Consider the following 15466-nt stretch of genomic DNA (forward strand, 5'->3'; position numbering starts at 1 on the left):
TGCAGAATTCGGAATTAAATTACTGTGATTTCGACTGATGTTGCTACAATAAACCCTTAAATCAGCTACAGAATTCAGACTTGCTAATACAGACTCTCACGTCGTCATCATCACCATTTCCTCACAAACACAACACACACAGATGATACCCCATGGGTCCAGAGGATGGAAGACCGCTGTACCCCCGCCCCGACATCAAATTTACAGCCTAGTACCCCTCCCACCTCAGCTAGCAACAACACAGAACAAGAAAAACCGCTAATGGAAACCGAGCACGGGAACCTTCTGGAAGAGTCTACTTCTTCGCGGCCTTCCGTGCGGGCGCCTTCTTGGCGGCGGCGGGGGCCTTCTTCACCGGCGCGGTCCGCTTGGTAGGCGGCTTCCTGCCGGCGGGCTTCTTGGGCGCGGCGGCGGCGGCCGGCGCCTTCTTCCCTGGCGTGGCGGTGGCCGAGGTCTTCGCGGCCTTGGCGGGGCGACCCTTGGGCTTGGCGGCGGCCTTGGTCTTCGCCGTAGCCTTGGCCTTGGGCGCAGCCTTCTTGGCGGCGGCATTGGGCTTGGCAGCGGCAGCCTTGGGCTTGGCGGCGGCCTTGGTCTTGGCGGGAGCCTTGGCCTTGGTCGCGGCCTTCTTGGCGGGCGCCTTGGCGGCGGGCTTCTTGGCGGCAGGCTTCTTCTTGGCCGGCGCCTTGGCCTTGGCGGCGGGCTTCTTGGCGGCCGGCTTCTTCTTGGCGGCGGGCTTGGCCTTCTTGGGCTTGGCGGCGGCGGGGGCCTTGGCGGCGAGCTTGTAGGAGCTCTTGACCTTGGTGAGCTTGCCCGAGGCGACGAGCTTCTTGAGCTGGACGAGCAGGATCTTGCGGAAGTTGCCCGGCAGGTGCGCCGCGTGCTTGCCCTCGATGAACTTGGCGATGGCCACCTGGCTCGACCCCGTGCGCTCCTTGAGCGTCGTGATGGCCTCCGTCACCATCTGCGAATCAAAAACCAGTCAGATCCACGAACGAACAGAACAACGAACGAGAACGACGGTGAGCAGAAGGGAGCAGGGTTTGGTAATTACCTCGAGGTAGGTCGGGTGGGCGGGGGTGGCGCGCGGCTTCCTGGGGGCGGAGGGCTTCTTGGCCTTGGCCGCCTTGGTCTCCTTGGCGGGCTTGGGGTCGGCGGCGGCGGTCTCGGCCGGGGATTCGACCACGGGGTCGGCGGCGGGCGCCTCCGTGGTGGGCACCGGGGTCTCGGTGGCGGCGACGTCGGTCGACATAATGCTGGGCTGGGAGCGAGAAGAGAGCGCGGTGGTTTGCTTGCCGGAGCTGAGAGAGCTGGTGTGTGCGCGCGGTGGTGGGTGAGGACCTCGTGGCGGAGCCAGCGCTGGTTATATAGTGGAGACGCCGGGAAGACGGGCGACGCGCGCTGATTGGTCGAGAGCGCCGAGCCACGGATCGCCACCCCGCGCAGCCGTCATTGCACGTGGCCCGTCGGATCTGTTCCCATCCGACGGCCCTCCGCGCGCCCCATGCGATGCCACGGATTCGAGCCCCCCCAAGTTGCCTGCCCTGCTCGGAACCTCGCGATCCTGCCTCCAGAGTGTGCTTCTCCTCCCGATTCCCGATCGAATATCTCCGTGTGTGATCCACCGATCCTGCTAGAATTTTTTTCATCGTGTAGGTAAGTATCGTAGCTTTACAACCATATCAATTTCGTCTGATTTGGTGGGTTGTGCTGGGAGAAATGCGTCGGAGAACCGGGACTGGTCCGGACGGCCACGTTGTGTGAGTTTGCCGGACATTTCCGGCCGGCGGCACGGGGAGCGCCGGCGAACAATGAGATTTTCCGGCATGGTCATGTAGCAGGCTAACGTAGCTACCCGTCGGTACCGGAACCACGCCGATCCGTCGCCGTTTCGGTGGGCTGCGGATCGATTGAACGCGACCCAAGTGACACAACTTGGGAGCACTCTTGTTGTTCGTGTGTGAGTTCACCACGGCTTTGATCCATTCACCGGCGCCGTTGCCGGCCGGCTCGCCGGAGAACCGCCGTGATATGGTAGGTGTGGACGTGTGGAAGGCTTTCCGGCTGCTGCATTTGTGTTTCGAAGCTGGAGATCGGATTGGTTTGCGCGGGAGTGTGATCGGAGCTTCTTCTTTTGGTTGGGGAAAGTCTACCGTGTGATACGATCTGGCCTGTTCTACCTCTCCGGCCGAAATTGATCGTGATTTCGCATGATTTCTCGACCATGTTGCGATCTGGATCGAGTGTTTGATTGTACGAGGAATGGAATTGAGATTTTCGGAAGTTTTTGTCACTGTTCGGATTTAGGAAGTTTGTCCAGGAAGAGGTCAAACTTGGCTCGCTGGGTGTGGTACTACTACTCTCTGCCAAACGAGACGATCAAATCAAAATTCGAGCACAACAAATTCGTAAATTCAACACTAGTAAACTTCAGAATTGCGAACAATCGAACGTTTGAAGAATCGAAAGACCGTCAAGAAGATGAGAAATTGAAAGTTTGCTTTCACCAAACTGGGTGATCACCAGTCAGCTGCATGGGCTCGGTTCATGGTGAGCCTGCTCCTTTGAACCTGGAATTGGCGTGTCATTTGCAAACTTAAAAACTCGAATCATGATCATCTTAACACATTCGAACAGGTGAACATAATCTGCAGCATCGGATCATGGACAAGAAGGACTAACAGCAACAAATCACACGGCAGACACACCAACTCACAGCAAGTCCATATTTGGATGATAAGTTCTTGGCCGGGCTGTACAGGTGCTCCATCAACGATCAGTCATATACCATCACCATGGATTGATTTCATTTCATGAATTCATGGGATCAGTATTAACACAGTCATGTGATTAACCGCCAGACATCATTATTTCACCTTGATGCACCAGTTATAACACGGTAGTTGACAATTCTACCGTCCACATCACTCCACCTTGTGCTACACCGTCCCATCTTTATTCTCTCGTTTTAGTGGCATCCCAAATCCATCTTCGCAAACAACTTGCTATATATCTGCAGCGACACTAGTTTTGCAAAGAATCAAACGTTTGAACGGGTGAAAGAGTACTATCTGGAAGATGAGAATTTGCAAGTATGTTTTTCACCAAACTGTGTGGGTACCAAGCAGCTCCATGGTCTCGGTTCATCATGAGCCTGCCTTTTTGTGGAGATCTTGACATGTCATTTGCAAACTCAGAAACTCGTTCCATGGAGATCTTGACACATTCAAGGAGATGAAACCCAAATCTGCATCATCAGATCATGACTATGAATTATCATCAACAACAAATCAGATCAATATGATGGATGGAGGTGTTCTTGGCAGGGGCTGTGCAGGTGTGGAATCTGCTCGGCCATACACATGAGTGAGCTTCATGATCGCCATGGATCGATTTCATTTCATTAATTCATGGGATTGGAGTTAACATACAGCCATGTAATTAACCATGTAGAGATCATTCTTTCACTTGAGAGCACCAGTTATAAACCCATGATTGAAAATTGTACCGTCCACATCACTCCACCTTGTGCTAGGCCATCCATCTTTATTGTCTCGTTTTAGCATATCAAAATGCAATTGTCACGGAGAGTAATCCTACCAAACAACTTGCTATCTGTACCATCACTACATATTGTTTGCCGGATTAGTTTGGAGTTTGCAGCGGAGAAACATGCCCGGTGAAAACTTGTGTACCCTCTGCAGCTCGGTTTTGTGCCGGAAACAGGGTAGGAACTAGGAACGTGGCAGGTGACGATGGTGAGTGCAAGTGGCTGGGAGCAAAAGTGACGCCGGGCTTGGTGCATCACATATGTTGGATCACTATTTCACGATGTTTGTAGCACGCATCGATCTTCATCGCCTGGGTAATCAAATGATTATGTCCCAACGTGTCTATGTCACTCAAGTATCATTATTTTTATGAATCGCACCATGTTAATACATCTACCCAAAATGTTGAACTATGGACATCCCCTCCACCCCCAACTCATTATTTTAAGTAATTTGTAGCCAGAATTTTTGCAACGTTTGGCCTAGGGAGGCTCGGCTTGGCTCGGTCGCGTCTGACCGACCATTCACTAATTGTTTGTCGTTTGCTTTTTTACTTTGTATTGCCGCATGTGACAAGAGGAGCAGTTAGTTTCCAGCATGTCATGTTAGACACCTTTTACAAGTTAGGTTTTAGTTAGTTCTCGGAAAACATTGTTCCACCACGGCTCATGTGCCACAAAGACCGAGGTCACTCGATAAGTAGCGGAAAAGAGATTGATTCTGATCCTTTGTCAAGTTTTGTTCGTGATTGTGATCATGAGAGTGATTGGTTATAAATGGTTTTCTATGTACCACATATTTACATGCATATTCCACGAAATTAGATCACAATTTCATTCGAAGACCGAACTTACGACATGTGGTAATACATGACATAAGGCTGGTGTATGATTCATATGCACACGGTAACAAACAAACCGCATGCATGTTTCATATGTTGTCACATGAGTGTACACTCTTCAATGCAGGTCTTAGCACACATCAATTATCGAGATAATCACACTATCAGGTCCATATGGGTCTATGTCACTCAAGCACGATATCTTTCTTAAAAGGGTGGTACATTAATGCAACCTGACAAAATATTGAAATGCTGACCCCGCCCACAACCCCCCCTCAACCCCCCCCCCCCCCCCCCACCCCACCCCACCCAATGAAAACACCAGCAACTCATATACTCGTTAAATCTGACGACTTTGGGCAAGCTATGGCAACAATTTAGCAAGACTTTACGTAGGTGGAGTCGCATGTGTCCTAGAGACAATTCATGTATCATTATCTACTTTTAACTTTTACCGCTACTTGTGGCATGTGTATTAATTAATTTCTAGTGTTATCCAATAATGCATCTTCTATGTGTTAGGCTTTGCCACATGTTTGGGAAACATTGTCCCACCATGGCTCATGTTCCCCGAGGACCATTGAATTATGTCATATATAAGCTTTGTTCAGTACTTAATTTTCATCAAGAGAGTAATTGGTTATAGATGGTTTTCTATATATTGGATATTTACATGCATATTACTTCCAGTCTTCCATGATGTGTAGACCATCATTCCGCAACATACGCCACCCATGGTAAAATAAGTGCCACAAAATATTGCCATTGAAGATACTTCTCACAAAGGAGTGGCACGATTGACATGTGCATAGGCTATAACTCATGTAATTTTGTATGAAACCCCAATGTCAAGCATTCTTGAAAATATATGATCATCCTATGGGTGCAGGTTTTCTTCACCCACGTGGGCTATACAGCTATTTACGCGGAGTAACACACATTGTTTCAACACATTTATAATAGATTCTTTGGTTCGAAATGACGAAGTAATGACACTCAATTATTATCTCCCTAATTGTGATATCTTTTTTGTTAGCAAGGATTGCATTAGAGCACCTTCTTCTGATATGCCATGAACTATAGATAGATAAGAATCATTGAGTGAGTACATAAGAAGCGATCCACTTTGTTACATGGTATTAGCATGCATCAATCACCATAATAATCAAATTGTTAGGTCACTATGGGTCAATGTACACCTGGGCAAAACTCGGGCCGGGCCGGGCTTCGGGCCAAGCCCGAAAAAGCCCGAACGTAAAATGCCAAGCCCGAGCCCGGCCCGGCCCGGCCCGACCGTCTGGCCTATAAATTAAGCCCGAACCCGGCCCGAACAGGCAAAAAGCCTGGCCCGGCCCGAACCTGTCTAAAGTGCAAAAACTGCAAGCCCGAACCTGGCCCGGCCCGACGTTCGGGCTCAAAATACAAGCCCGAACCCGGCCCGAAGTGTAAGCCCGACCCGGCCCGGCCCGGGATTTTCGGGCCAAGTCGGGCCGGGTCGTCCGGGCCGGGCTGCCCATGCCCAGCTGTAGGTCAATGTCACTTATACCTGGGCATGCATCGGGCCGGTCCGAGCTTTGGGCTAGGCCAATGAAAGCTCGAGGTAGAAAAACTAGGCATGGGCTTGCCAAAAAGCCTGAAAACCCGTCGGGGCAGTGGGCCACGGCCAGGCCGCTTCCTTATTTTGTCATTTCGCACTACACCGGCCTGGCCATTAGGCTAACATTTTCAATACGAGGCCCGAAATTAATTCAAGTCAAACCTTCGGTTGGGTGCCCATGTCTAGGTATAACGTCACTCATGCACCAATTATGTTTTCAAATGGGCGCTATATTAATGCACCTAGACATTAAATTGTCACCCCCAACACACACACACACACACACACACACACACACACACACACACACCTCACATACTCGGTAGATATGGTAACTTTGAGCATGTTGTGTCGAATTTTGGCAAGAATGTATGTAGGTAGGGCCGCATGTGTCCTAGAGGCCATTCATATGTTGTTACCCACTTTTAACTTTTACCGCTACTTGTGACAGGATTATTTAATTTCTAGTGTTATCTCATAATACACCTTCTATAGGTTAGGCTTGGCACGTGTTTGGGGAATATTCTTCCACCATGGCTCGTGTTCCCCGATCATCTATTGAATTCTATCCTATATTAGCTTCGTTCACTACTTGATTGTGATCAAAAGAGTGATTAGTCGTATTTTTTCTATATATTGGATTTTTACATGCATATTAATTCGGCTGACTATAGACCATCATTCGATTTAATGCTCGCCATACACCACCTAGGGTAAAATAAGTGTCACAAAAGATTTCTATTAAAAACACGTGTCACAAGGAAGTGCCACCAGTTATTTTGAGAGCGGGACTGCCACCATTCACATATGTGTATAGGCTACAACTCATGGAAATTTGTACTAAACCCAATATACATCATGGCACCCTCCTACTCAAACATGCTTGACAAGAGATGATATTTCTATGGGTGCAAAAAAAGCTATGTGGACTACACCACCAGTTACGTGGAGTATGGTAGATCTTGTTGCCTATTATGTAAAGTGCCATACATATCGTACATTAAGATTTGCATATTTCATATCCCTCCTTGCATCCCACTATAATGTGATGAAATAATATATATTTTATTGTATAAATCCATGTTCATGTAGTTTAGTATGATGCACGATTACATACCTACATGCATATGTCACTTAAATAACAAAAAATGAATGAGTGCCATAGTAATGTACCTATCCAAATAAGTTGGACACCGCCTCCTCCTTTCCATCTCGTTAAATCTGATAACTTTGTGAAACTTGCAACGAGGTTTTCTCAAATAGTTGCCATGCTAGGTATGGCTCATGCACGATTGTCCATTTGTTTATTGTTTGCCACTTTGAACTTTTTCCCATCACATGAAACAATATATAGGAGCAGTTAGTAGTTTCATCTAGATGTGCTTGTGATATATGATACTTCATCTATCACTAGGGCCACATGTGTCCTAGAGATAATTCATATGTTGTTACCCTCATTTAAATTTTACCGCTACTTGTGACAAGAGAAGTAATTAGTTTCTATTGTCCAATAATGTGTATTCTATAGATTAGGCTTTGATACATGTTTGCGAAACATTATGCCACTATGGCTCGTGTTCCCCGAAGACCATCTACTCATTTCTATCCTATATATATTAGCTCTGTGTTCACTACTTGCATGTGATCAAGGGAGTGATTGGATGTATATGGCTTTTCTATATACATGATATTTACATGCATATGAGTGTAGACCATTCCACAACATGCACCGCCCACGGTAAAATATGTGCCACAAAAGATTGACATTGAATACACGTGTCATGAAGGAATCAACTATTGACATGTGCATATGCTACAATTCATGGAGTATTGTACAAAATCCCAATATCGAGCATGGCACTCTCCTACTCAAGCATGCTTTACAAGAGGCAATCATTCTGTGGGTGAAAAAAATCACCCACGTGGGCTATACCACCAGTTACGTGGCATACCGTATAGCATTTAAAAACATGTCTACATATTCCCTTATTTTGAACCAATGAAGCAATGACACTCGGTTTTTATCGACCTGAATATAATCATTTTCTGTTGGCAAGGATTGCAACAAAGCACCTTTTACTTCTGATAGGCCATGAACTATATATAGGGAAGAATAATTATACGCAAGTACATAAGAAGCGAGCCATTTTCTCTCATCGGTTCCACGGTTGTAGCATGCATCAATCGCCCGAGTAATCAAACCGGTAGGTACTTATGGGTAAACGTCACTCAAGCACCAAGTATTGTCTTTAAATGGGTAGTATATTAACACACCTAATCAGAATGTTACATTATCAACCCCCCACACCTCACATACTAGCTAAATATGGTGACTTTGAGCAAGTTGTGTCGAGATTTTTGCAAGCATTTGCGTAGGTACGGTTGCATGTGGCCTAGAAGCAATTCATATATTAGTACCCACTTTTAATTTTATTCCTACTTGAGACAAGAGGAGTAATTATTTTCTAGTATTATTCCATAATACACATTCTCTAGCTTAAGCTTTGGCACGTGTTTGGGAAACATTGTCCCACTATGGCTCGTGTTCCCCATAAGACCATCTATTGATGTCTATCCTATATATTAGCTCCATTCACTACTTGATTGTGATTCAAAGAATGACCGATTGTAGATATTTTTTCTATATCTTGGTTTTTTACATGCATATTAATTCCACAAAGTGCAAACCACCATTTTATTTAGTGCTCAACATATATGTGTCGCCCCACGGTAAAATATGTGAAACAAAATATTTCTATTGAAGACATGTGTTAAAAAGAAGAACCACTGTTGACATGCAAAACCCCCAATGGAGATCATGGCTCCTTCCTACTCAAACATGCTTGGAAATAGAAAATGTTTCCATGTGTGCTGGTTTTTTCAGCCTTGTGGGCTATACCACCAGTTAGGTGGAGTATCATCTATCGTACCGCCTATTATATGAAGTGTAATATATTGTACATTAATATTTGCATATCTCGTGTTCTTGCTCTATGCATCCCATTGTAATGTGATGAACTAATTTATATTTTCATTGGATAAATCATTTTTATGTACTTTAGGATGATGCGTGATTATATACCTACGTTCCAACGACACTGAAATATCAAAAAGGAAAATAATGGACGAACTATTAATGCAACTATACAGATAAACTATCAACACCCCCTTCTCATTTCCATATGATACGTCCAAAACGTGTCTATGAACTTTCAAGTTTATTATTTTATTATCCAACATATTTGCATATGATGGCAACAACTATGTGTGTACCAACTCGTTGGGACTCCAAGTGCAGATCTTGAAATTGTTGTCACTATTCAATCTACAATTACTAATACAAAACCTTGTGCTTGGCAACCACTCGGGGGAGTTGGGGACACAAGGCAACAATTGTAGGATTGCTAGAAGAAGAGGAAAAGAGACAACTCTAAGCCAATTCCCTGAGAGTTCGATATAAATCCTCGAGTCACCCTTGTGGGGAAAAAGATTTGCTTTGGAGTCCCAACGTCATCAAGACGTTTTTCTGGCACCGTTGCCGGGGAATTGCAAGAGCATCACATAGATGCACCAAGGTCCTCATCTTCATCAAGCTAAATGTGCACATCTTCTGGCAACATCACCAACTTTGTGCAAACACCCAAGCTTGGGGAGGTTGAACCATTGTGAGCTCTTCTTTCTCTTTTAGATTTTGCAAAGTAATTTTATTTGTCTTTTTTTAGTATTTTCTTTCTAGTTCTCTTTAAAACACATAAAAACTAGTACCAACACTCAACAAGTAAGCATGAGTAGAAAAGGTAAGAAATTAAAATCAGGAGCACAAGTTTTCAACCATGGTTCTAATGCAGATAATTTCGAATGCTATATTGATCCTAAAGTAATGCTTACACTATACACTAGACCATTTTCTAGTGGTAGTTTACTAGCTGCTGAATGGCACATTATAATTTTGATAGACTTTGTGGGGCAATAAAAACTCCTAATTGAGATCAAGAATACCGAGAATCAAATTATTTCCACACTCCTAATTAAACAAATGTAGCCAAACTATGGTACAAAAATGCACCTAAAAAGATTTAAAATCATGGTTTAATATGAGAGTCTCGTTTTTGGAAAGATTTGGGAAATTCACTCTAGAACACAAAAAGATTGTATTTGATTTTAAACAACAAGAAAACGAAACACTCACTCAAACTTGGGTGTGATTTAAAAAACTCACAATATGGAACATGGGTTAATAGATTGGATGCTTATAAATAGTGTTTACTATGACTTAAACAATAACACTAAGCGTTTCTTAGACAAAGAATCTAAAATTCCTTTTATAATCAACAAACATTATGATGCATTTACTATATTACATGGAATATTAGCAGAAACCAGTATTATCAAAAGCCTCGAGAGAATTTAAAATCTTGATGTAGACATTAATAAAAATGAGTAGTGATGAAAGAGTAGAGGGGGGTAATTTGAAAGAATCTACCGTGTTCCTAGAAAACAAGAAGTTTGAGAAACAACAAGAAGAAGAAACTACTACTATTATCAAAGAAAAAGAGCCAATAGAAAACTAACAAAATATTATTATAACTATTGATATGGAAAATACACTTATGATAACAAATAATAAACAAATAGAAGAAGTTAAAATGTTAAGTGAAGCAAAAGAACCATTACTTGATCTTGACAAATGTAGCTTGCATGAACTCATTGCTATTCTTGAAAAGTTTTCTAAATATCCTAATATTAATATTCATCAACCAGGATTTGTCTCATACATAGATAACTAGCGGGGTGGCCCGCGCATTTGCGCGGCTAGATTATTACACATGATACATTGATATTCTTTTGCCTGATCACTTATTTTGACTTGTGGCTAACATTCCAGATTAATATTTTTAACTACATTGACATTGATATAACCTTTAAAATATGTAAAATAGGACTGTTCTACATATTTATTCGTCAATAAGAAAATATATCATATTGTTGATAAAGACGTTAATTGGTTCATGAAAACCAGTGGCATCCTATCTTCTTCCTCGTTTGATGTCTACTTTTTTATGTTTTTCTACCATTTTGTCACCTATTATTTTATTTAGATTGCATGCGCCTACAACCATGACATTTTCGTCACTAATTTTGTCACCGACTCAAATATCCCGCCTTTTATAATTTGCCTATAGCTTGTGTTCTGCGATGGGATATGAGGTTTGGTCTCCGAAAATAATTGTTGTAGACTAATTTTAAGCATGTATTGTTGTACAGTAATCGTGATGTAAGAAGCACATAGTCATGATAATTGCTATCGTTTAAAATATCATTTGCTGAGTAAAATATCATAACTAATAGTATAGTATTAAAAAAGGTAATTAGTGTAGACCAATAATATTTTGAAATAAAATTTGTAAGTATAGCAATATTAGAAAATCATAAACAATGAAGATCCAAGATGTGCTTATTCTGGTTTCCTTAAATGGACATGAATCTTTTGTTTCAATTAGAACGAAATCCAAGAATAAATAATGTATATTTTGTCGCAATAGATATTCTTGCGTGTAACTTGTAGATTTTCCTATTCAGTAATTTATGGGCATTTCTGAAATAATATAAATATCAAATGATGTTAATGGGGCTAGTGATCTTAAGTTACTTTACATTGTGAACTTCTCTTTGCTAGTTAAGATTAAGATGTCTTGATCTTCAAGGATCACACCTTGGCTACTAACGGTAATATAAGCATGCATTTTAAAAGATAACGATGTAAATTAATTAGTATGACACTACTGAAATAATATTATTCAATATATATATTTGTCTTCAAGTACAACCATGAGAAAATACTAATAACGGTTATATTAGTCAATATATTTATATTTGATTACAACTATGAGAAAATACTAATAACGTTAATACACTTGAGAAATTCCATCATCCGACAATATGGCAACAAACCTTTAATTAATGAGCCGGTTTTGATGCTTACATCCAGAAGTAAGAAACCAGAGTAAAAATAACTCCATCTCTATTTATGATTAAAAACCCTGAAAATTTTCAGCTTCAGCCTATTGTCGTCTAATTAAATTAAGGTTGCGTCCAATGCTTAAAGTTATACTGAAACTTTGACACAAAATAAATTTTAAATTGCTCGTTTTATTTTTACATTATTCTGATTTCACTTGCCTTGTACAACTATACCCTCCAATAGCATAGATTCTGCTTGCCTCCTACTGGGAGGAACAATATACTTTGAAAATTGCCACCACATTGACGATCGCGTCAAAGTGTGACTTGGTTCCTCTACCACTATTTCTCATTTCTGTACTTCACTATCAGTACAAATTTAGACATAAGAAAGGAGATTACCTCGCTTTGTTTCCCCCTGTAGTGTACGTACCCCTATTAAAGGTGTAGCGCCGTATACCAATTGAAGTTTAATTGATCCACTAATCAACGTAATATATACTTTAGCTTGAATATCCGCAACTGACATGTACGTAGGAGTCCAATCATCCATGTTCTATGTCGGCGACGATGGTGCAGTGCGTTGCATCATTAGCACTGAGAACAGCAATTCCTACTTGTGCAGCCAAAGATCATGCATGTAAGTGAGACATGACACATGGAAAATTGGAGGCAACAGCAGCTCATCTTAGACTCACTCAGGCGGTAGCCACCGATGATCCTAGCCTTCGGGCTTGTCTTCAGAAGTAACATGGATTTCATCTTCTCCTAGAGTTCAGGCCTGAATTAGGAAAACATGATTCCATTGAAATATACATCTACCGCGTGCATATGCATATGCTGTAGACCCAACCGCCTGTCGGCAAGATCGTGGCGGCCGGTCGCGCGGCTTCTTCTAGCAAACTCATTGGTCTCAGTGCCGTATGTACATGCGATCTGTACGAAACTGGCTGCTCCTTTGATTGTCATCGCTGTCGGCTTCAACCAATGAACACTTCATGCGATACACGATCGCATATCTAAAACCATCATGAACACCAATAACATAGTCTGATCGTCACCGTGGCCGTCACCCAGCAGATGATGCAATTTGGAGTCCACGAATCTGTACTTTGGGCAATTGAATAGCAGGAAGCTTGCCCAGAAACATGGAGTGGCGGCGGAGGTATAGAGGAGAAAGAGAGACGCCGTGGAAAGGAGACTTTCCACGCTTGATTAGGTAAAGTCCGCGAGTAACACGAAACGTTATATCGGATCTGGCTCTTTTAAAGGCCTGGCTCTTTTAAGAGTATGTCAGACGTTGATTAATCTTCACCATCGATAAGTTGTAACCCTAAGTTGCTAAATCCTCACCGTTGTTTGTCTTCTGTTTTAATTATATAATAGATTATGTCATCAAAGAAAAGATAGAGAGATATATAATAGTGAAGCTATGATACCACCTAAACTTGGGGATGCTTGGATCCCCAAGATATTAATTGTCATAGACAAAGAGACACACCATGCTATTTTAGATCTAGGATATAGTGTCTCTGTTTTATCTAAAGAGCTATATGATTTGCTACATCTTAAGTATATGGAAAAATGCTCTATAGATATTTTACTTGTTGATGATTCAACTAAACAAGCATTATGAAGAGTAAAGAATGTTATGGTTGAATTACATATGGCATATGTGCATGTGGGTTTTATTTTCATGGACATGGGGAGCAATACCTCTAATCCTATAATTCTTGGGAGACCCTTTTTGAGAACTACATGTGCTATTATTGACTCAAAGTAAGGGAATGTGAAGTTTCAGTTCCCACATAGGAAGTGTATGCAGCACTTTCCAAGGAAGAAGGAGGTAGCACCAATATTCAAGCTACCACATGATTTCCATACAACTTAAATCAAGTAAGTAAGCCTAGCTATATATATGGCTATAAAGAAAGCGCTTTGCGGGAGACAACCCGAGATGTTTTCATTTTTGGTTTTTATTTTGCATTCTTTCTGTTGCAAGAAGTTTTCACTTTTTTTACTCTCTAGTTTTTAAGTAAAGTACCAAGTTTTTACCCATTTGGATTTTTTAAAGTTGTGAAACAAAATTGGAGTTGTTGATTTATGCGCTACACTTTTTAGGGCATGATTTTTCTGATTTTTATGGTAACTTCTAAAGTCTTGATAAATTCCCAGTAGCTGAAACTTTTCATCCTATATATGCACAAAAATTGGATACAATTCCTGACATGTCTAAGTGGTCGTAAAAAAATTGTATTGCTGCTACTAATTTTTTTGACAGATTCTGCCTCTTAATGTTTGAACCATTATTTGGAGTTTCAAAGTGATTTTTCATAGATATTATGATTTGCTGGGAATGTGTAGGACATTATGTTCTCTCTGGTTCATAAATAAATAATTTTATCTTTTAATAATATGGTAGCAAGCATAGTATTCTTGTACCACTAATGTCACCCCATAGAAAAGAAATGCGAGAAATTTTTGTGTTGAAGTTTTTTCATAGGGAGTAGAGGTACATGATGACGTTAGGACTCCAAGTTCAGAGTGTTGTGTCAGCATAGTATTTTCCCCACAAGGGTGACTTGAGGGTTGATACGTCTCCAACGTATCTATAATTTCTTATGTTCCATGCTTGTTTTATGACAATACCTACATGTTTTATTCATACTTTATAATGTTTTTTTTCATTTTCCGGGACTAACCTATTAACAAGATGCCGCGGTGCCAGTTCCTGTTTTTTGCTGTTTTTGATTTCAGAAAAGTTAGTTTACGGATATTCTCGGAATTGGACGAAACGAAAGCCCACGGTCTTATTTTCCACGGAGTCTTCCAGAACACCGAAGAGGAGACGTAAGAGGGGCCACGAGGCGGCCACCCCACATGGCGGCACGGTGGGGCCCCTGGCCGCGCCGGCCTATGGGGTGGGCCCCTCGGGCATCCCCCGACTCTGCTCCTTCGCCTATATAATCCTCCCGACGCGAAAACCCTAGTACCGAGAGCCAGAATACCAGAACAGTTCCAGAGACGCCACCGCAGTCAACCCTATCTCGGGGGGTTCAGAAGATCGCCTCCGGCACCCTGCTGGAGAGGGGAATCATCACCGGAGGGCTCTACATCACCATGCCCACCTCCGGACTGATGCGTGAGTAGTTCATCCTTGGACTATGGGTCCATAGCAGTAGCTAGATGGTTGTCTTCTCCTCTTGTGCCATCATATTTAGATCTTGTGAGCTGCCTATCATGGTCAAGATCATCTATTTTGTAATGCTACATGTTGTGTTTGTTGGGATCCGATGAATATGGAATACTATGTCAAGTTGATTATTGATCTATCATATATGTGTTGTTTATGATCTTGCATGCTCTCCGTTGCTAGTAGTGGCTCTGGCCAAGTTGATACTTGTAACTCTGATGACGCGTGAAGCACACGTCCGTTGGGAACCCCAAGAGTAAGGTGTGATGCGCACAGCAACAAGTTTTCCCTCGGTAAGAAACCAAGGTTATCGAACCAGTAGGAGA

At 42.4% G+C, this 15466-nt stretch overlaps 1 protein-coding gene across 1 annotated transcript; it reads right to left on the reverse strand.

Annotated features, from left to right (window-relative positions):
* Nucleotides 1-1343, reverse strand: LOC127292366 (uncharacterized). Its single transcript, XM_051321745.2, has 2 exons — nt 1052-1343; nt 1-961 (listed from the first exon to the last, which is right to left on the reverse strand). Exons 1-2 carry the CDS (start codon nt 1247-1249, stop codon nt 296-298), a joined length of 864 nt encoding a protein of 287 aa, XP_051177705.1. The 5' UTR covers nt 1250-1343; the 3' UTR covers nt 1-295.
* Nucleotides 1344-15466: the final 14123 nt, after the last annotated feature.

This window comes from Lolium perenne, chromosome 4 (assembly GCF_019359855.2).
Source record: "Lolium perenne isolate Kyuss_39 chromosome 4, Kyuss_2.0, whole genome shotgun sequence".
NCBI classification, from domain to species: Eukaryota; Viridiplantae; Streptophyta; class Magnoliopsida; order Poales; family Poaceae; genus Lolium; species Lolium perenne.

Excerpts from the sequence above, each read along its gene's own strand:
- LOC127292366 (XM_051321745.2), bottom strand. The coding sequence starts at position 1,249 with ATGTCGACCGACGTCGCCGCCACCGAGACCCCGGTGCCCACCACGGAG. Across the intron at positions 962-1,051 it reads CCCACCCGACCTACCTCGAG|ATGGTGACGGAGGCCATCAC; the intron begins GTAATTACCAAA and ends TTTGATTCGCAG.